The 23,051-nt window shown below is 43.9% G+C and overlaps 1 protein-coding gene and 1 non-coding gene across 2 annotated transcripts in view; one reads left to right on the top strand and one right to left on the bottom strand.

The window, feature by feature from the left end:
• The window catches only part of CLASP1 (cytoplasmic linker associated protein 1), a 348,219-nt gene that overhangs the window by 231,829 nt on the left and 93,339 nt on the right, over window positions 1-23,051 (bottom strand). Inside the window, exons 3-6 of the mRNA XM_075530220.1 lie at window positions 10,379-10,457; window positions 8,883-8,986; window positions 8,045-8,136; window positions 5,520-5,595 (exon numbers count right to left, since the gene is read on the bottom strand). Of these exons, the coding sequence (XP_075386335.1) occupies window positions 5,520-5,595; window positions 8,045-8,136; window positions 8,883-8,986; window positions 10,379-10,457 (351 nt within the window). The remainder of the gene's footprint in view (window positions 1-5,519; window positions 5,596-8,044; window positions 8,137-8,882; window positions 8,987-10,378; window positions 10,458-23,051) is intronic.
• On the top strand, window positions 10,966-11,091 carry LOC142425290 (U4atac minor spliceosomal RNA). Its single transcript, XR_012779636.1, has one exon. It is a non-coding gene; the product is annotated as a U4atac minor spliceosomal RNA (small nuclear RNA).

The following is a 23,051-nucleotide window of genomic DNA, read 5'->3' as shown; positions in this document are numbered from 1 at the left end:
AAGTTACAAAAGATACCTTCCTTTGCATTGTTATGTATGTTACTTATTTTTTTTTAATAAAAAGGCAGGGGAAATTTTTAAATGGAACCAAGACCTTAATGGCTAATAGGGTAGAGAGTACGAAGGGGAAGAGACAGCATCTAATTCAGTAGGGAAAAGTCAGAGGGAGACATATTTTAGAATGAATTTCAAGGAGGAGACCACAGTAACAGAGAATGAAGAAAGGAGAGAAAAAGTAGGACTAAACATAGAGCCCTAACTCACTGCCAGTGAGACGATTCTGACTCGTGGCAGAGTACAACTGCTCCCATGGATTTCTGAGGCTGTCCATCTTCATGGGAGTAGAAATAAACCTCCACGGGCTTGAAAGTCTCAGGGCAGGTTTCAAGACACAGTATTTCATGAACCAGAACCTTTATGAGCTTATTTGGAGGAAAAAATCATTTGTGATATTCAGAAACATCTTTACATAGACAGATGCATATTTCACCAAAGTATCCAATGCATGGCACGAGTTCTACTGGTTCTAATGATGACATCTGCTCAAAGAACATCACACTGAGGACTGTCTTAAAAGGAGCGATCAATATACAGAGGCTGGGCTGTAAATAGTCTCAAGGACTCAGTGGGAAACGTCTCAGCTTTAGAGTCAGATGTGAATGAGGAGAAAACCCAGGCATTGAACAGCCAACCTTGGACACAACACACAAACTCTTGTATCTCCGTTTCCTCTTCAGTAAAGAAAGGTTGTGCTGAAGACTCAACGATAGCGTGGATTCGCGGAAGAAACACTGGAGTGCCTAATGAGATGGCTTCCTAGCAAAACGAAATGACTTCTCGGGCCAGGCAAGTGACAAAATCAGTAAGTGAAGCAGCCTTCATTTGGATTTCAGTAATTCCTCTCAGTAACATTGCCCTTGATCAAGCCCTACTAGGCCTCCTACACCACCCTCCTCGCTATCGATTTTGGATCACTTGTTGTTCCCTTGTCCCTGGGTTTGTTAACACTCACTTCCTTTCCCCCACCTCCTACTCTCCATGTCTCCCAGGAACCATAGATCCTGTTGTTTTCTCCTCCAGATTTTTATCCAGCCTATCTTATCTAGATAGACCTGCAGAGCAAAACAAAACAAGGAATAAAACAACAACATAAAAAAAACAGTGACAAAAAAAAGAGAAAAGCCTGTAAATAGTTCAAGGTCTATTTGATGGCCTTTAGGAGAGTTTTCTGGTCGAGACTGATGGGGTGCCAAGCCCTGACCCCAATGTCGATTTTTGGTATTCCCTGGGGACTTCCTTGCTCTGCTCCCCTTGCTGTTCTGTTGCACGCCCTCAGTGTTCTGTCTTGGTGTGGTGGGGTCAGATCTGGCGCAATTCCCGCACTGTCTCCAGTGTTGTCCCCTGTAGCACTATGGGTCAGTGAGGGATGTTCTGTCTTGTAGTTGGGTCAGCCCTATAGTCCTCTCTGTGTTTGTTTTTTCTTAAGAGAGTGATTTATTGATGTCATTTTAAATGCCATGTTCAATCAATGTTAGTGGTCACCTGAAAATCTATGTGCGGACTCTGAGGCATGCTTATTTTAGAAGACCAAGTTATAGTCCTGACCCTCAAGACTAGTAGGAACGACTAATGAAAGTGTGTGTGTGTGTGTGTGTGTGTGTGCGCGTGTGTGCGTGTGCGTGTGTGTGTGTGTGAACAGAAAAAGCACACAAACTGTCAGAAACATCCCTAGGAAGAGAAGTAATTACTGTGGCTAATAGCAGAAATCCAGGTGGAACAGCTTCCTGGTAGAAGGATTTCTGGAAGATATCGATTTTGTGTGTATGTCTGATGTATACATCAAATACGTCTGCAAATACGACATACCTTTATGTGTGAACATAAAGGTTATTTTCAGAGTGCGCAGTGTGGAATCTTCTGGTAGTAGATCCCATGTACTGAAAGCTACTCACTTCACAAAGGACGGGGCAGTTACAAAACCAACGTGTGAAAACATTCTCAAGCTCAGAATGAGATGGCCCACAAAGTCAGTGCCGCCAACCTCAGGGAGAGACGAGCCACAAGTCGGTAACATGAACGTACCGCTTAAGGGAGCATTTACATAAGTTTCACATCTCCTATGTTAAAAAACAAATTATTTTATCCATCTAATTCTTCACAATAACTAAAAAGAAAACTCCTACATTCTCTACAGCAATCATATGTAGAAGATACAATTCAATTTAAATTACTTCTGTTTTTATGCTGTACTAAAACTAATCATCTGATCAGGAGCACATGATATTTAGTAATGATACTAATTTCTGGCATATGTCAAGTCTGCACCAGAATTTTGTACACCTGTACATGTTTCGTAAAAGGAGATATTGGGAAAGCATGGTTACCACAAATTTCCAGGCACTAATATTAACATAAATTTTAAACACACACACACACATATATACATATATATATATATATATATATATATACATATATATATATATATAGAGAGAGAGAGACAGAGAGACAGACAGACACACACTGGTGAGTAATTTGGGTCCTCTCTTACTAATTCCTGGCACCTAAGAACAGTTACCTTTCAAATCACATTCACCTAATTGGTCCTTCTCGTTCTTAGTTAATTGAGACTTCAGAATCAAGTATTCCCCAAAGACCACCTGTGCAAAAACAAGGGCCAAAGCGGAATCCTATGTTTTCTAACCCAGCCTTCACGCACTCACTACACCAGGTGATTCAAAGCACTCGACTGTTCTCAAGTCCCGAAACTATTTTAAACCTAAAATCAATTTAATGAACAATTTCAGAATATAGATTGTGTTGATCATTTAAAATTTAATCTGTGCTACTTCCAAAATAAGGAGACACTTATTAAAAATCCTTACAGACCTTAAAAATTACTCCCTCTTCTAGAGCTAACGAAATCAATGTAGGAAACAATGGGAAAAAAATTAATTGCTTTAGATTTCCTTTCTAAAAAATATTTAAGAGACCTCTGAAACAGGAGCAGAAACTTCAGACAAATTCTATGGGGAAAAAAATCTATTTTTGGCAGCTACTTGAATGGCTTCAAGTAGAAGAACTTGACTATTTCTGAAATTTAAGTATTCCTAATGCTGCACTCACTGTCTGCAAGGGATAAACCGTCTAAAGGGAGCAGCACATCGGCATCCCTGCCACAGAGTTTCTTCTAGGGCAGCTTACTCTTTCCTCTGTGTGTTCCTCAGGCGGATGTGGTCCTCCTTGGTTACAGAAATTAAATCTGAGGCCCGAGAATTAAACCAAATTAATAGCTCCCTCTCCACAAAAGTTCAAGTATTCACACAACAAAAGCAGCCCAGAGCATAAGCTCTAGGGAAATGTACATAGAAGTAGGAGAAGAAAAAAAAGGGGGGGGGGGTGGTGGAAGGAAAATAAAGGAATTGTTGAATACTAGAATGTGCGCTGGGAAATAAGTGAATTTTATTTCAGTGTGGTGCACCATAATTCAATAATAAAATAGAGAATCTCCCCAGCGCTCAGCAAAGTGGATTTCAGACCATGTCTACATGGTCCCGAACTTTCTAGGTCCATGTTTTGCACTGTGTCCGCAATGAAATGTTTTAATAGGCAACAGGTCTCCTACAGCCCGGGTTTAAATATTTACATTGCTTGCCTGGCCAGAGTACACACTTGGCTGAGGAACAAATGACTTCAACAAGTCATGCTCTCTCCTCTGCTCGGCTAGAAGAGATATGAAGAGACGACACGATCCGGGTGTAGGTTAAATGGGCTCCAGTCTCCGAAGAACAGTTTCCTGTAACAGCCCTTATTACACTCACAGAATTAAAAAATAAATAAAATCTCCTCAGTGCGACTTTTTCTTACCAATGCAGTTTTCAATTTTATGAGCCTTCTTTATGATAAGGCCTCATGATCACCCATTGCGCAACAAGATCTATCAAGATTATCCTTTTGCCATCCCCAAGACCAATTTTAATGTTTCCCAAACTTGCAAACATTTAAAGAGAACATGGTTTGAGTCCCATGGGGATCCCCCCAAAAGCAAAGACCTGAATAAAGGGAGCAAAATCATAGCTTTGGTAATTTAGAATCTATTTTTCCCCTTAACAAGGTTAAATCAATGTTATTTTAAAATAAAATGATTCAGTAAGTAAAAAATACATAAAAATTGTACTTGCAATATCGTATTTTCAAGAAGCTAGGAAAGAAGCTGACTAGAAGGAAAACAGTATGTATAAACAAGGAAAACCAAGACAAGAGCCAGACAGGCAAAGAGCAGGAAGGGCAGTGAAGAATAGCAACAGCACCCGCGAACAACAAGGTCTGCAAGTCGAGGCCGATCTGCGAGAAGGTGATGACGAGACTAGGGACTGAGTGCAGTTCCAATCCAGAGGGACCTACGAACAGGTGGAAGCAAAGGAGGCCTTGATTCATTCTTCGGAGAGTATTCCGGCAAGTGCCAATTAAGACGCCCCTTTAGCTAATGAAGCGTCGTTCCTATCAGTTTAAACTAAGTTCCTCACCTTACAAAATAAATAGAATTGAAGCAGGTAAGCATTCCTAGCCCCCAGACTTAGAAAACTTCCTGAAGTGTCTCGTAATGACTCCTGTGTGAACGACGGGCCGCTCACCTTCCTGCTGAGTAAGGTTCTTATGATCACCAAGGTACAGATCTTTCCTACACGCCTCTCTCTACGGACATGCATCAAACTGACATGTGAACAAGCTGCACATGTTCTTTTAAAAATAACTCATTTTACTTAAAAACTATACAGTTACACACTATTAACTCATAAAGGAAACTATGTGCTATTATATACTTATGGAAGATTTATAACATGTAACATCATGTACCATTTGAGGTACTGGGCATTGCACGGGCCGCTTGGGTCAGTCAGAATGGCTGCATTGTTGTTCTTTACATTTGACGTTCACTTTGCCAACGTTTTACCTCCACGTATGTTTATTATCACAGCAACGCTTTCATGAATGAAGTACATTGACAGGGATTAATACTCAATTTACATTCCTGTCAAACGAATGCATATCCATAGAAAATTTTGAAATTAGAAGACGTAGAAGAAAATGAATGTGGAGCTACTTTTGTCTCATTATGTACTCAAAAGTCCACATAAATGGTAGCAGGTGAGTGTAGACAGCGTGTCATTGTCATCGAGGAAGTCAAACTGACACAGCCTCGAAACCTTCCAAGCTTAGTGAAAATTTACACAAAATAACATGGACCCAGCAGGTCCGCTCAGAAGCCACGATTCCAACTGCACGTTTTGAAAGGCACCTTAGAGACCACGTATGTGACTGACAAAGCCTCTGCTGCCAGCCCGATCCCAGGGACACGCACGTTCAAGCACGGTCAGTGTGGAGTAAGCCCACGCATCTGACACCAATCATTACATTCTGACTTACCCTTGGTGGAGACATCATCAGAGTGCACCGTTCACTGTTGGCGGCCAATGACTTTCCCAAGGAATGGTCTTTCTCAGTAAATACACACTCACCTGACTGTTTGGGTCGCCCAGTAAATTGCATATGTGTGGCACGATCTTGCTTAGTGTTAAAGTGTGGGCTCCCGAGCTGAAAACAAGGTTTGTACTGTTAGTGAGAACCACGGGAAGCAGATGCCTGTCTGCCCCTCCCTCCCTCCCTCCCTCCCCCCCTCAGCTCCCTTAGCGCTTCCTGCTCTTGCTCAGGTGCTCCCCGAATCTGGGTCTGGAGGAAACAAGCCATGGCAACCCCTGTGCATGCTCCAAGTTCAACACCGTCCGTGGCTGCTGCTCTGTCTCCCTGGCACTGGAGGGCTTCTTCAGTCTCATCCTAACTGCTCAGGCCAAGCCAAAGCCCAGCCTCCCACCAGGACAGGTGTGCCTCCACGCACGCCCCATCGCTGCTCTGCCCGACTCGGAGTGCCCCACTAATCCGCACGCCCCTTCAGGGTCCCACTGGGCCCTCGATCGCTGCACCAGCGCCCCTCGCTACCTGAGGAGACACGAGTCAACATTACTGCCGGAGCAGACGACCATAAAACGGCCGCGGTGCAACCAAACACTGTACTCTGGGAGAATATTAGCACCGTAACAAACAGTTCTGTGAGGAACAGCTTTTATGAACATAGATTTCTTTGTTCATCCGACTACTTCTTTAGGATAAATTCATATAAGGAAATAGAACTGCGGGATTAATAAAAAGTTTTTTTAAGCTTTAGGTTTCGTATAAACCAGTAGCTGGTGGCTCAGTACTGATTAGTGACAGCCTCTTCCGAGAAGAGACTGTAGCCGACGGCTGATCTGCAGCCCTTCCTGAAAAAGGGATTCAGAATACACTCCAACCTCTCACCCTCCTGTTAGCAGCCCAGCGTGGAACGCCTCGCGTCGCCCGGGCACTGCACATTTCAAATGTAATGGCATTGAAAACCCTGGCAACATACCAAGAGGGGGTAATCTACAGAGCAATGCAAGCGTTATGGGGTTTTTTAATGATCTAATTCACAGTCTCAAGATGCAATGTTAACAACAATTATTCAAAGGTGAGACTATAAGCAAATTTTATTTTCTTCCTTGTGTGAATTCTCCCGTGATACACCTACAATGTTACTTTCATAATTGGAAGTTATTCACAATTATACTTATTTATAAGCTCTCTATAATAAGAATATGAAAGAAAATGCTCAACACCATCCACCATTGGGGAAACACAGCTAACACTATAATGAAATGTCACCACCCGCACATCAGCTACCTCACATAAAAACCAGTAACAATACTCAAGCAAAGATAAAAAGAAACTGAATCACACACATGCCCACGGCTTATGAATAAAGAGCTAAAAACTAGAAATAACCAATGTCTTCAATAGGTGCACAGTTAAGCAAACCGTGATTTATCTCTACCATGGACCACAGTTAAAAAAAAGCAACTGTGATTTATCTCTACCATGAAATACAACTCAGGTAGGTGCAGTGAAACAGCGACAGACTCTCAAGATAAGCGTCCCTGAAATACAAACTCGGTAAATCATTAACGGGGATTGGCGAGTGGCTAGGAAAGGAGAGCATGGGGTAGGCTCATGGTGACGTTACAGTCCTGTGTCTGGATCACAGTGGTTAATCTACAAAGGAGCCCGGAACTGTACGCCACACAAATGAGTGCACATCTAACTGAAGAAATCTGCACACGCTGAGCTCTGTGAGTTACGGATTGACATTAAGAAAGCTATGAGCTTCCTCCCCCCAACTACCATGATCCGAATTCTACCTTGCAGGGCTGGATAGGACAGAGGCTGTACACTGGTACATATGAGGGCTGGAGGCACAGGGAACCCAGGGTGGGCGATACCTTCAGGACCAAGGGTGTGAGGGGCGATGCTGGGAGAGTGGAGGGTGAGTGGGTTGGAAAGGGGGAACTGATTACAAGGATCCACATGTGACCTCTTCCCTGGGAGATGGACGGCCGAGAAGGGGGGGAAGGGAGACTCCGGATAGGGCAAGATATGACAAAATAACGAGGTATAAATTACCAAGGGCACATGAGGGAGGGGGGAGCGGGGAGGGAGGGGAAAAAAAGAGGACCTGATGCACAGGGATTAAGTGGAGAGCAAATGCTTTGAGAATGATTGGGGCAGGGAATGTGCGGATGTGCTTTATACAATTGATGTATGTATATGTATGGATTGTGATAAGAGTTGTATGAGTCCCTAATAAAATGTAAAAAAAGAAAAGAAAATGATTAGGGCAAAGAATGTACAGATGTGCTTTATACAATTGATGTATGTCTATGTATGGATTGTGATAAGAGTTGTATGAGCCCCTAATAAAACATTCAAAAAATTTTTTTTAATTTAAAAAATCAGATCCGAGAAAAAAAAAAAAGAAAGAAAGCGATGAGCCGCGGAGAAGGTTGGGGGCAGGGAGCGCAAGACCCCCTGCACGTCCCTCTGCAGCTCTTGCAAACCTATAATCACTGCAAACTAAAAAGGAAGAACTAAAGAGGTTCGCCCAAGCAAAATGTTCCTTTCCGCCCAGACTTACGCATTCAGTGTTGCAATAAGACAGAGGCAGGTGCCTTCCCGCGTTCGGAAGTTCTTGTGCTTGAAGCCTCCGAGCATTCTGTCCCACACATACTGCAGATGACAAAGAACACGTGAACACAGGGAAGAACTCTGCAGCCTCCGGGCAGGGAGGGGTATGTGACAAAGAGGCCGCTCAGAGGGCCGTCCTCTAGAAACCCTTCAGTCCTCCCAGGAGCGTCCTAGAAAATTATGCCTTAGCTCAGGGGTCTCAAAAGGCCCATGGAAAAATGGAAATAAAAGATAACGGAATCGTCCCATGAACTTGTTGAAGACCCCACAAATTGTACTGTAAGATTTCCAAAACCTATTTCTTCATACGATTGCTTCCAACTCTCCCACTGGCCCTGAACAAGCAGCATGCATGTCCTCATTTTACACATGGCGAGTCGCCAACGGTCACAGCTTCACATTGCTGCCCTGTCTAGTAGTTCTCCCCGCCCCAAGGCCGGAGGTCAAGCACGTGCTCATGGGGCCCCGGCACCTGGCCATGGACAAGGGCATCCTGCGGCGTTCGGCGTGTCATTGGCCCCAGTTCACAAGCAAGCCCACACTAACGATGAGTCAGAAGTAGCTACAGACGCTAGGAGATTACTGTACCAAGTCCTCAGCACCTGTGTTGGGCCAACTGTTATTGTTCCCAAAATTGTTTTTAAACGTGATTTATTACTTGTATAACTATTCTGTACTATGCAGTGGAGGGCAGGTTAAATGCTATGAAGATTTTCACCTATATCAGCTGAAAAGACGTTAGTCTTTGACGGAAGTTACACGTTGCCACACACGCATGCATGTCCTACCTGAGGATTAGCAGACTGATCCATGATCCTTAGCAGCAGAGTCTGGTCTTGCTCCCTCACAGAGTCTTTAGCATCTCCCAGTCTGTCTATTAAACTCGGCAGCACTGGAAATCAAAATGCAAGTTAGCACCAATAGAAAGGCTCTAGTTACCAACTGTTGCTATTTCAGTTCATTAGGACAACAAAAGCCTGGCCTGAATAATGTACATCAGCCTAAATACCACGAGTCCTTGCTCACGGGTTTAAGAACTTTGCAGAAAGCCTTGCGAGCTAACGATGAAAACTGACTTTCTATAACCAGACATATTACGGTATATATCATTTCCTTTACTCCACAGGTACACAGCCTAGATCCAGAATACTTTAATGTGGTGAAATATTGTGAAAATGAATCCACGCCAAAAAACTGACAGGAAGAATCCATACAAAATTAAGTCTAGGTAACAAGTGCGGACTTTGCTTTCCTCCACTTGGAAAAGTTAGGGGCAGGCACCTATACATAACACACAGGACAGGGTTATCAGACCCAGGCCTGGACTCTAGCCTTCCCTCACACCCCCTAAGGGAGCCCCCCCAAAGTCTAGGCTGCAAAGGCACTCACACACCAGAGAACATCAGACTCTGCTTTTTCAAAGAGGCTAAGTCTTCCTGTTAAGAAAGCTATTCCTGAGCTGGCCAAGGATCCAGTGGAACTCCTCAGAGTAATGATGTATGCTTGTCGTTACAGATGAGTTACTCTGAGCCACAGTGGGGAGTGTATTCGTGTCCATGTCTAAAGGAGCCCACTGATGGGGAACAAGGAGCAAACAAATGCAACAGGTACCAATTTGTCACTGCACAGGCAGCCCTTTTGAAATTTGATATTTTCAGTGTCCTTTTGAAATCTCAGATGTCTCGGTCATAAAATCCAAGATATTTAGATTACCTTTAAATCTATTAAACCTGTCCTTTTTTTCCTTTCAGGGGATGTAGTTTTCCCTTCCATAAAGAGTGAGCTTTTACCATATACTTGTGATGACATTTACAATAAAAGTAAAGATGGTAATACAGATAACAGTATTGTGACACAGAAAGAAATTGCATAGGGTTTTGCAAGACTTCTGAAAATATGCCTCTCTGTAAAGAGAGGTAAACATAACGTAGTTGGCACTAAAGGGTGATGGCTAATTTTGCACAAGAAACAAAAGCAGTAACGTGTTATATAAGCATTGCCTTTTAAACTCGGGAGGCTGGAAGAAGTCAGGCAGGGCGGAATTGTGGAGGATGGGGTAAAAATCTCAGCATGTGCAGCCAGCCCAGTGGATATGGATGCTTCCAGGAGAGGATGGGAGGGGTGCTTCCAGGAGAGGAAGGGAGGGCTGCAACCTCCGCTGGGGGACTGATGTGAGGGGGTGGGTGAGGGATGAAGAAATTAGAGCGAACAGTTGGGAAGCTCAAAGGGGTGGTGGCTGCTGCCTGGCATCTGAGAGCCGACTCCACACCTGCCCACAACTCACCTGTGCCAATCTGTGCCTTGAATCGATCCTGCAGCCGGGTCACCAGCGTAGAGAGGATGTCCATGCCCAGAAGAACTACCTGCATCAGAAAACAATGGCTCTATTAGCAGCCAGCCACAGGCTGCAAGAAAGACCGGCATTTCTGGCTCGGATGACGTCTAAAAGAATACAAGTAGGCAGCAGGAGATTGAGCTAATTGTGAAATGCTTGCGAGCTTATGTACAAAAACAGAACTGCAGCCTGAAAGTAGAAAAAGAGCGGCCTGTGGGTGACCTAAATCTTTGAGCACCGCCCCTGGGCAAAGCGCGCCATGGCCCCACCCCTAACCCTGCCTATTCAGAGGCGGGCCTAGATATGCAAATAAGCGCGAAAACGGCGTGAAGCCTTCTGGGTAGAATCGGGCAGCTGCTCCGCAGCCCCAGAGAAGTCTCCAAAAATCAAGGGTTTGTGACTTGCTTGGGGGTGTGTACTTAATTGGGGGTGTGCTGGCTACTAACTAACCATGGTGGAATTAATTAACTAAGTCACCACAACTCTACGAGGTATTCGCGCTTCCTGGTTGCTGCGCTAAGGGCACTACTGCTTTAACCATCCTTTTCTTGGGGTTGCGCTACTATCCAATGAACGCATAGTGAGGATAGTACTGCTAACGCCTACACAACACGTTCGCATTAGCTAAAGCTCTGCTTTATTTTGATGCAATTTTTGGAAAAAGGGAAAAGCCTGTTTCCCATGATTTACAAAAACAGTGTTTCTTAATTTAAGAACCCTGGATTCCTTCTTTTTTTTACATAACTGCCACTATTTACTTACAACCAACACAAAGTTTCATCTCCATCAGGCACAGTTGTGATTTATGCAGCGCATGCCTATTTTGCAGCTGCCTAGCTTTGAAATCCACCACTTCAAAACCTAAGGAGCTGCAATTTAAGAAATAGCACAACTGTCGTTTCAATTAAGTTTTTAAACATTTTTATTTTTAAAAGAGCATTGTCAACAACTTTTAATGTAAGAGAAAACCTTAAAGTAGTTATTAATCACTCCTGAACTAAAGCAGAGCATCTACAGATACATTCAAGCTTCCTAGAGTATAAACTGTGGTAACTTTGCAGAAACGTTACAACCATCATTAATCAGTTGACAGTATGTACACCCCCCTTGATACATAAAAAAATAGCATTTTGCCTCTATAATCTCTCACCCCCAAAAACCACAACTCTAGTCTAATTATGAGAAAAATAAATCTCAATTGACATTCTCCCAAAAAACCTCCATCAGTTCTTAAGACTGAGGAGAACTGAAAACCAAGTCAGCGAAGAGGAGCCTGAGAAGGCAAAACCACTAATTAAGATGTAGCCTGAATACGATTTTGACGCACACCACAAAAGATTGGGTAAAAATTTAAATGCTTTCATTCATTGTAACTATGTATCATGCTAATGTGAAATGCGCTAGAAATCACAGAAGACCAGGTTAGTAGAACAACGTGCCTGTTCTTGCATTGAGGGAGGGCTTGAGTAGAGGCCCAAAGTCCGTCCACTACCACGGTGTATTGCCATATAATTATTATGGACTTAGGCCAATACTTCTATTTTTAAGAATTACTATATTTTACATATGCACACACCTGTGTTTATACCTCTATCCATAGCTTTGCTTCCTAGATCTTCCCTGATTTCCTTTACCTTCCTCCTGCCCCACCCTCATACTAGTTCTTCCTCAGCCTCTTAGTAGTCTCTCAGCTGGATAGCTGTTGCCCCAGCACCCCCAGGAGCTCTACATTCTGCTCCTCCTCTTCCTCCTTGTTTTCCTGTCTATGGCGTTGTTTGCTCACCACTTCCTTCCCCTTCCTCCTCCTCCCCCACATTGGTCCACTGCTTTCTCCTCAGACTTGTTTCCCATGCCTATCTTATATCACTGTGTAAACCAAAAATTACAGAGACAAAACAAAAAGAAAAGATAGAATAAAAAGAAAGAAATATATATATATATATATATATATATATCTCCCCACTGGTCCTAGGGGGTTCCAGGAACTGCCCCTCCTAGCCTGACGTACACTTTTGTGGCTCAAGTGTGGCTTGCCTTTGCTCCCATTGCTGATCTTTTATGTTCCTTTTTTAAAAAAAAAAAAAAAACATTTTATTAGGGAGGGGCTCATATACCTCTTATCACAATCCATACATATTTATGTTCCTTTCTTAGAACATATTGCTGATCTTTTATGTTCCTTTCATCCCAGTGTGGGGTGTTTATACCAGACTCACTCCCCACCTTCTGTCCAGATTTTTTTTTAAATTCTTGTAAGAAGGAGGTTATACACGAGGTGTGGATAGGATCAGGTATCAGGCATCAAAGAACAAAAATTCCTGTCATTGTGAATGAGTGGGAGTGCGGAGAGGAGACCCAAAGTCCATCTGTAGACAACTGGACACCCCCTTACAGAAGGGTCAGGGAAAAGAGACAAGCCAGTCAGGGTGCAGTGTAGCACCAATAATACAAACAACTTCCTCTACTTCTCTAGTGTTTCCTCGCTGCCCCCCACTATCATGATCCCAATTCTACCTTACAAATCCAGCTAGACCAGAGGATGTCCATTGGTATAGATAAGAGCTGGAGACACAGGGAATCCTGTGTTGAAATTATCAATACCAGGAGGGGAAGGGGAAGTTGGGGAACAAAAAAAATAGAAAAGTGGGTGAAGGGAGACATCAGACCGTACAGGACATGAAAAAATAATAATTTATAAATTATCGAGGGTTCATAGGGGAAGGAGGGGGGAAATACGAGGAGCTCAAGTAGAAAGCAAATGTTTTGAGAATGACGAGGGCAACAAATGTACACATACATGTACTTGACACAATGGATGGATGGATGGATTGTGAGAAGCGTTGTACTAGCCCCCAATAAAATGATTAAAAAATAAATAGAGTTCAAGAAAGAAAATGTTTATAAATTGATTGTGGGAGCAAGTGTACAATGATGCTTGATCTAACTGAATTATGGAATGTTATACTATCTGTAAGAGTTCCCAGTAAAATGACTACCACATATACTCGTGTATACGCCGAGTTTTGCAGCACATTTTTAATGCAGTTTTATTCATAAAATTAGGTGCCTTGGCTGATATTCAGGTCAGCTTATACTCGAGTATATACGGTAATTTTTTAAAAGGAGGTTATTAAAGCGGACTAGATAATTCAAAGCTACTGAGAACTAAAAATGTTGATATAAGATAGATGATCATCTGCCTGAGAGTCTATTGTTCAGAAAGTAAAGAAAAAATTACCAGGGCCCAACACGAGAACATTTTGTTCTAATAACCTGGCATTCTGTGATGCTCACCTTCCCGACACATTTACTGAAGACAAAATGGATGCATAAGCAAATGTGGGGAGAAAGCTGAGGGTCCTGGGGTCCCAAAGGCTTGAAGGTAAGCAAGCGGCCATCTAATAGGGAAGCAGCAAGCCCACATGGAAGAAGCACACCAGCCTATGTGATGGCAGTGTAGACAGGATTAGGTATCATGAACAAACAATCATACAGCACCAACAAAACATACAACATGCCTCCAGTTCTTTAATGCTCCTCCCCACCTCACCTATCATGAAGGCAGTTCTACCTTATAAATCCAGCTGGACTGATGCATATACACTGGTACAGATAAGCGTCTGGACATGGTATCCAAGACAGATAAACCCCTCAGGTACAATAAGGGGAGGAGCGATACCATGAGGGTAGAAGGAAGGTGGGTGCAAAAGGGGGAGAAAGGGGGAACCAGTCACAATAATCAACATATATCCTACCACCACGCTCCGCCCAAGGGACAAACAACAGAAATGTGGTGAAAGGAGACAATGGACAGTATAAGACAAGAACATAATAATTTATAATTTACCAAGGGTGCATGAGGTGGGGGAGGAAAGGCAATAAGAGGAGCTGGAACCAAGGGCTCAAGTAGAAACAAAATGTTTTGAACATGAGGTGGCAACATATATACAAATGTGCTTGATACAACTGATGTATGGTTTGTTATAAGAGCTGTAAGAGCCCCCAATAAAATCATTTATTAAAAATATATTAAATTACCAGGTCCCAGCTAGAGAACAAAGAACTTGGGAGTCCTAAATCATATTTCTACCTTTGCTTTAAAGAGAGACATTTTTTGGAGTTCGCAATACTCTCCCCCCCACCCTAAAAAAAAAAGTCCACATATGGCACTTAGCTGACAAAGCACTGTTCATGCCCTGTACCCTAGAGCTATGGAGACGCAGTGCATGAAACATTTTGCTGTTACCAACAGGTTGGTGCTTCAAACCCAGCAGCATCTTCACAAAAGAAACATGACACTGTACCCGTTAAGGATTTAGCTTCAAAAAACTCCAGGGAACAGTTCCATTCTGTCCATGAGTCAAAATCGACTCATGGCAAAGGGTTTGGTTTGATATAAATCCAGAATAGGCATCTACCCACAGTCATATTCCATGTTCTTAAGTCCCACTGATTTGGTACAATGAACAAGTACTTTTTTTTTAATTTTAAAAATCATTTTATCGGGGGCTCGTACAACTCTTATCACAATCCACACATCCATCCACTGTGTGCAGCATTTTCGTACATTTGGTTCCCTCATCATTCTCAAAACATTTGCTTTCTACTTGAACCCTTGGTATCAGTTCATTTTTTAAAAGATCATTTTATTAGGGGCTCAAACAACTCCTATCACAATCTGTACATACATCAATTGTGTAAAGCACATCTGTACATTCGTTGCCTTCATCAGTCTCAAAACATCTGCTCTCCACCCAAGCCCCTGGCATCAGGTCATTTTCCCTCTCCACTTCCCCCTCCCCCATGAACCTTGATAATTTATAAATTATTATTTTGTCATATCTTGCTCTGTCCCATGCCTCCCTTCCCCCACTTTTCTGTACTCTTATGGACAGTTCCTTATCTGGCTTCTGTCGTTTACCTTCCAAACAAAACGCACTGCGAGGATGGAATTGATGCCGACTCAGTGACCCTAGAGGGAAGGGCAAAACTCTCCCTGTGGGTTTCTGAGACTATGGCTCTTCATGAAAGTAGCTAAGTCCCCTTTCTCCCTCAGAGCAGCTGCCAGTTTCAAACTGAGAAACTTGAAGATCGTAGCCCCACACATAACAGCCAAACTAACAGGGCTCTGGTCTCTTTCCTTGGGCTTGAATTAACTGTAGGTTCCATGCCTGTTTCCTACTAATGGAAGTTAGTTCAGAAAATTAATTAGGTTTATGGAAAATATTTTAGACATATTTTTTAAAATCATTTTATTGGGGGCTCAGACAACTCTAATCACAACACATACATACATGCATGTGTCAGCATGTACATCGTAAAGGATATTTTACATGGGGAGAGGCTGTAGTCTCTCTTCTCCATTACTTTTATTCACATCCCTTTCTTTTTGCTTTAATACTTTTATTGAGGGCTCTTACATCTCTTATCACAATCCATACATTCATCCAGTGTGTCGAGCACATTTGCACATATGCTGCCATCATCACTTTCAAAGCACTTTCTTCCCACTTGAGCCCCTGATATCAGCTCCCCATTTCTTCCCCAACCCTCCCGAGCCTTCCCTCATGAATGCTTGATAAGTTATAGATCATTACTTTCCTATCTTACATCGTCCTGTCGCCCCTCACCCACTTTTCCATTGTTCGTCCCCCTGAGAGGGGGTTATAGGTTGATCCTTGTGATCCACTCCCCCTTTCTCCCCCTCCCTCCCCTAATCTTTCTGGTATCTCTTCTCTCATTGTTGGCCTAAGGGCTTTATCTATCCTGGATTCCCTGTGTTTCAGCCTTTTATCTACAGCAGTGGGCATGTTTTGGTCTTATCTGATTTGTATGGTAGAAATGAGGTCATGATAGTGGGGGGAAGGAAGCACCAAAAATCTAGAGCAAAGTTGTGTGTTTCATCGGTGCTATACTGCACCCTGATGGCTCATCTCTTCCCTGTGACCCCTCTATGAGGCAATGTCCAACTGTCGACAGATGAGCTTGGGTCTCCACTTGATTCTCCGCCCCCCATTCGAATACATTGAGTCTCCACTCGATGCTCCCACCCCTAATTCACATTGGGTATGATTTTGTTCTGGGTCTTAAGATGCCTTGATACCCGATCCCACTGACACCTCATGATCACACAGGCCGTTGTGCTTCTTCCACATGGACTTTGCTTCCCAGCCAGTTGGCCACTTGTTTATCTGCAAGCCTTTAAGACCCCAGATGTTTATCTCTGGATAGTTGGGCACCATCAGCTTTCATCACATTTGCTTATGCACCCATTCTGTCTTCAGCGATCTTGTCAGGAAGGTGAGCATCATAGAATGCCGGATTGTTAGAACAAAGTGTTCCTTTGTTGAGGAGTACTCAAGTGGAGGTCCAGTGTCCATCTGTAACCTTAATTCTTAACATATAGATAGGAGTACCTACTTCTATTCCCCTCTCGTGTGTGTGTGTGTGTGTGTGTGTGTGTGTGTGTGTTCATCCCTGTGTTTAGGCCTCTATAAATGTCCTTTGCCTCCTGGTTCTTTCCTCTGTTTTCTTTTACTTTCCTCTTGTCCCACCATGATGTTAGGCCTTCATTCGGGTTTAGTAATTCCTCACTGCTACATTGCCCTTGAAAAAGCCCCACTAGGCATCCTATGCCCTTCTCTCCATTAATTTTAGTTCACTTGTTCCGTTCCCTGGGTTGGTTCCCCACCCTCTCCCTTTCGTCCACCTCCCCTTCTCCTGCATCTCCCTGGAACCATTGCTCCCATTCTATTTCTCTCCAAATTATTTATCCTGCCTATCTTATTTAGGTAGACATGCAGATACATTAATCAGCGCAAAAAACAGGCAAAGCCAAATAAAACAACAAAAGAAGTTAAGACCAACAAGACAACAACCAAAACAACAATAACAATAACAAAAAGAAAGCCAAATTTGTAAGGTAGAATTGGGATCATGACAGTGGGTAGGGAGGAAACATTTAGGGACTAGAGGAAAGTGGTATGTGTCATCATCGCTTCACTGCACCCTGACTGGCTCGTCTCCTCCCTGCGACCCTTCCGTACAAATCTGGCTAGACCAGAGGATGTACATTGGTGCAGATAGGAAGTGGAACCACAGGGAACCCAGGACAATTGATCCTTTCAGAATCAGTGGTGAGAGTGGCAATACCGGGAGGGTAGAGGGAGGGTGGGGTAGAGAGGGGGAACTGATTACAAGTATCTACATATAACCTCTTCCCTGGGGGACAGACAACAGAAAAGTGGGTGAAGGGAGACATTGGACAGTGTAAGAGATGACAAAATAATAATTTATAAATTATTAAGGGTCCATGAGGGAGGGGGAGCAGGGAGGGAAGGTGAAAAATGAGGAGCTGAGGTCAGGGGCTTAAGTGGAGAGCAAATGTTTTGAGAATGATGAGAGTAACGAATGTACAAATGTGCTGTATACAATTAATGTATGTAAGGCTTATGATGAGTTGTATGAGCCCCCAGTAAAATGATTCAAAAAATCAATCAATCAATAAGCCACTGGCAAAAATGAAAGAGCCTACCAACAGTTCAAGATGTGTTTGTTGCCCTTTACGAGTATCTTCCAGTCTAGTCTGATGGGGTGCCACACTGTCTCCACAGTCTATTTTTGGTATTCCATGGGTGCTTCATCACTTTGCTCCCCCTGCAGCTCTGTTGCACGCCCTCAGTGTTTTGACCCAGCATGCCGGGGTCAGATTGGGCACAGTCCCCGCACTGTGTCTCCAGTGTTGTCCTGTGCAGTGCTATGGTTGAGTTAGGGATGATCCTCTCTGTGCGTTGTCTGCTCTGAGCAGAAACATCGTCCTCAGAGCTTGGTGGGCCAGGACGTCCCCCCTCCCTCTCCATCCCTGTTTGTTTCTCTGGTGTGCTCTAAGCAGACACGCCCCTCTCCCCAAGCTGTAGCCCCAGTGCTGTCCTCTGAGAGGGCGGGGCGGGAGTGTGTGTGGGGTGGGGTGGGGTGGGGTGGGGGCCCACATAGTCGGCATTGGGGCTGGCCCTGCAGACAGACCTCTCTATTGGTTCCCTGGTACATGCAGGTATGTTGTATTCATGTCTTGGCACATTGGGTTGAAGCCTGGTCTCTCCTGTGGAGATATAAACACTACCCTCACCTTGGGTGGGCTGGTGCCCTGTCCCCCGCCCCTATACATGTCTCTTTTTTTAACTCTTTCTCCCCCCGCCCCCTCCATTATTTAGTTGGCTGCCGTACGTATCCGTGGATTGGGTTTGGCCCCTGCCATCGTTGCTGGACCTCACCCCCGGGATGCACGTATGCAGTAGCTTTCCCCTAGGCCACATTTTGTTGTTGTTTTTTGTTTTTAAGCTTACCTCAGGGGGCTCGTGTTGTACTTGTCCTTTTGTGCTTGGCTTACTTCTTTTCTCCAGTTCTCCCCCAAGCATTAGCCAGATACTTTATAGGTGTGTGGTAATTAGATAATTTCATGTCAGCTTGATAAGTAAGTGTAAGGGTGGAGTCTAGCTTGTCAAACAAGTCACAACCTGATGATGCCTCCTTGTGGGTGTGGCCTGCTCAGGAGGATCTGAAAACTTCCCCTCTCTCTCCCTGGAGGTGGAGCACATACTCTCTCTGTCTTTCTCTTCCTGGTTACAAGCCACCTGGCAACACGCTGAGCCCCACATGAGCCTCTCTCTGGGCTTCACCTTCCTGTTGAGGAGTCACACTCAGAGAGCTGATGGATCCTCTGGAAGACCTGTGCCAGTGCTGAGACGCTTCCCCAAGCACTGGATCCACAAAGACTTTCCACCCAACCGGCCTGTGAGCTTCCTGAATTCAGCATCATTGCATGTTCTGTGTTAGTCTGAAGAGGAATTTATGGATATATGGGCTTATGGGCTTGATCTGGACTGGGCTGGACTGTTTTCCCAATACACAATTGCTCTTTGATATAAACCTCTTTCCTAAACATACATGAGTGTCAATGAATTTGTTTCTCTAGTCAACCCAGCTGAACACATAGGTGGTACAACTATAATCTCCATGCCAAAAACAAGTTCTATATGCTCACTAAAATCCCTTTTCAACAACATAAATGGCAGCTCTATCTGTGGACCTCAATACCATAACACAGAGAATAAATTGCTACATCTGTGGCAGCATCTTAGTATCATCGATCAGAACAAGGCCGGGGGCTGACTATGAAACCTCCCACCAGGTGCTCATTGCAAGTCAAGCTCAAGCTGAAAAAAACTAGCATGAGTGCAGAAAAGACAAAATAGGACCTTGAATATATTTACCTTGAATTTAGAAACCATTTGACAACGTGGAAGAGGGCGAGGGAGGTGCTGTCATCCAAAGAGATGAGTTTGAAAACTGTCCAAGAATGGGATTGCAGAATTGATAAATGTACTAAGTATAATGAAGAGTACTTTGAAGGTGATAAGGGTGCTTTGTTAAAAAACAAAAACATAGTTTTGAAAATAAATCCATTTGGGGGGGATACCCCATTGTAAAGTCATTGCACAAACAGAATTGGTCAACATTCAATTCTTTCCAGAGGAAACACAGTATCAAGAACCAAAGGTATTGAAGGAAGAATTCCAATATGCACATGAGGCATTACAAAAACCCAGCCTCCCGGAATTGAATAAATACCAACTGAAATGTTTCAACAAATGGATGGGAAACTAGAGGTGCTCGCAGGCAATTTGGGGGGAAAGCCACCTTGCCAGCAAGCAGGACAAGGTCCATAATTGTGCCCGTCCAGAGAAAATTGATTCAACAAAACCTGGACATTATCTAACAGTATCACACAAGTAAAATTCAGCTAAATATAATTCAAAAAAAGTTGCAGCAGAATATCCACAAGGAATCTGCATATAGACTAAAATGTGTACACTGAACAAAGTCAAGGGATTCTGCATGGCTTAAAAGCAGACATGGTATGCATCAGGGCTGTATCCCATGTTTAATCTGTATGCTAACCAGACAATCCAACAGGTTTCATTAGATGAAGAAGCAGAAAGAAAAACTAGAGGGAAAACCATTAACAATGTGCAACAAGCAGGGGACAAAATCTTGCTTGCTGAAAAGGAATCAGATTTGAAGCATTTCCTGATGAAAATATACAACTACCGCTTTCAGTCTGAGTTATTTATAGCTCAAAAAAAGAAAATTAAAATCCTTACAACAGGGCCAATAAGTAGCATCACAAAGCAGCTCCAAAAAAAAAAAATAGTGTTAAAAAACAATGATGACAATTTGAAGACTAAAAAGTATACTTTACCAGGCCACGGCAATAACAATCGTCTCGATGCATGGAAAACCAAAAAGCAGAATGGTTGCCTCTGAAGTGCAGTGTTGTTAAGACTGACGGGAGAACAAACGATTCTGCTTGGGGAAAACACAACCAGAATGCCCCTTAGAAGCAAGAGCAGGGAAACTGTCTGACACACTTCGGGCACGGCAAAGAAGGCGCAGTCTCTGGAGAAGGACAGCACTGCTGTTTGACGATTCGCCAAATTGAAAAAAGAAAATGAGAGGGAGGGAGAGGATGGACTGACAGGTTTCTGTAACAAGGGGATCGAGAGAAGGCCCTCAACAAGGGTCTGTACTGACAGGTTTGTGTAACAAGGGGGTCAAACGCATGGAGGATTTTGAGGTCGTCCCAAGACCACGCCAACTTACCAGCACCTAACAACAGCAATGTGCTTCAGGATATCCAAGATGCTCTAAACTTTAAGAACAACCCTCGACTGCCCCCACCCCACCCCCACAAAATGGTGACCATTTAACTGTGATACACCCTGATAACAGGGGTGTTAAAATAGGGATGGGGGAAATTACATTTCAGAATTGAAACACTGTTACACAGTTTCATTATTGTTTTTCAAAAAGTTGAAGCAAATTTAAATTGGGGTTACACGAGATTCTACAGAACCAGGCTTTCTGAATGATCTCGTAACAAAAAGATTCTCAACAGCATAGGATGCTGTACAAGTAATGTTTCTTAGAGACAGATAGGATCTTTAAGAGATACTACCATTGCAAGGTCAGCAGTTCAAAAGCACCAGCTTCCTACTTCCCTAAAAGTAGAAAGCCAAGTCCAAGCCTGATGACAGCTCCGTGGGGGCATAGCCTTTTGTTGTGAGAGTGAGAGGCTCTGGGAAGGGTCCTGCCTCTGCCACTTCACCTTCCTCCTCTCTGGACCGTCACTGGGACTCTCTGTCTGCTGCCAGACAGGGTCCCCTGCTGACGCCTGACCTTGAGAGCTGTCAGAGACCTTCCACCCACCTTGGATCTACAAGACTCTGCATTCACCTGCCTGTGATCTCCCTCCCGGTTCCCCATTCAGCATCGGTGCATCAGCCTGCCAATAGGTGATCCTGAAGGGGGCCCTGCTAGCAATGGACCTATTGTGTTAGTCCCGGTAGACTAGGGAAACAAATCCATAGATACTCATATGTGTACAACCGAGTTTTATAGAAAGGGTAATTGTACATTAAGAAAGCATCTCAACCCAGTCCAGTGCAAGCCCATAAGTCTAACATTAGCCCACATCAACCTATAAAGTCCTCTTCAGACTCACGAAGCACAATGCAATGATGTTGAATGCAGGATGATCACAGGCCAGTGGGTAGGAAGTCTTTGGATCCAGTGCCGTTTTAAGCATCTCAGCGCTGGCAGGGGTCTCCAAGTGGCTTCTCCGGCTTCAGAGCTCTGGTTGCCTCAGGGTCGGTCCATGTGGCTTCTTCAGCTCAGGGCTCTAGCTTAGTTCCATGTGTCTTGTCAGCAGTAGTGTCTCCCTCAGGCAGTGAGCAGAGACGGAGAGGTGTCTCCTGCCTCCAAGGAGGAAATAACAGCAGTTCCCAGATTTCCCAGAAGGCTCTGCCCACACAGAGGTCTCATTGGCTATCTCCGGATTGGCCGGCTAGACTCCACCCCTACACTTTTTTTTTTAATAATTAAATCATTTTATTGGGGGCTTGTAAACCTCTGATCACAATCCACACATACATCCACTGTATCAAGCATTTTCGTACATTTGCTGCCCTCATCATTCTCAAAACATTTGCCTTCTACTTGAGCCCTTGCTATCAGCTCATTTTTCACCCTCCCTCCCCGCTCTTCCCTCCCCCAAGAACCCTTGATAATTTGTTGATTATTATTATTTTGTCCTATCTTACACTGTCCGACGTCTCCCTTCACCCACTTCTCCAGTGTCAGTCCCCCGGGGAGGAGGTTATATGTAGATCCTTGTAATCGGTTCCCCCTTTCCAACCCACCCTCCCGGTATCCTTACTCTCAGCACTGGTCCTGAGGGCATCTGTCCTGGATTCCCTGTGTTTCCAGTTCCTATCTGTACCAGTGTATGTCCTCTGGTTCAGCTGGATTTGTAAGGCAGAATTGAGATCATGATAGTGGGGGAGGAAGCATTCAAGAACTAGAGGAACATCTTATGTTTCATCGTTGCTACACTGCACCCTGACAGGCTTGGCTCCTACTGACCCCAGATTATATAACTATCACACCTATGGACTTGAGTTGGACTGGGCTTGGGCTCCTTGTGTTCTTGACATAAAGTTCTACCTTGTGCATAGATGAGTGTCACTGGATTTGTCTCTCTGCACTACCTGGCCTAACACAAGAG

The sequence above is a fragment of the Tenrec ecaudatus genome, chromosome 13 (genome assembly GCF_050624435.1).
Source record: "Tenrec ecaudatus isolate mTenEca1 chromosome 13, mTenEca1.hap1, whole genome shotgun sequence".
NCBI lineage: Eukaryota > Metazoa > Chordata > Mammalia > Afrosoricida > Tenrecidae > Tenrec > Tenrec ecaudatus.
The sequence above is the reverse complement of the archived record's forward strand: the minus strand, read 5'-3'. Positions and strand labels throughout refer to the sequence as shown.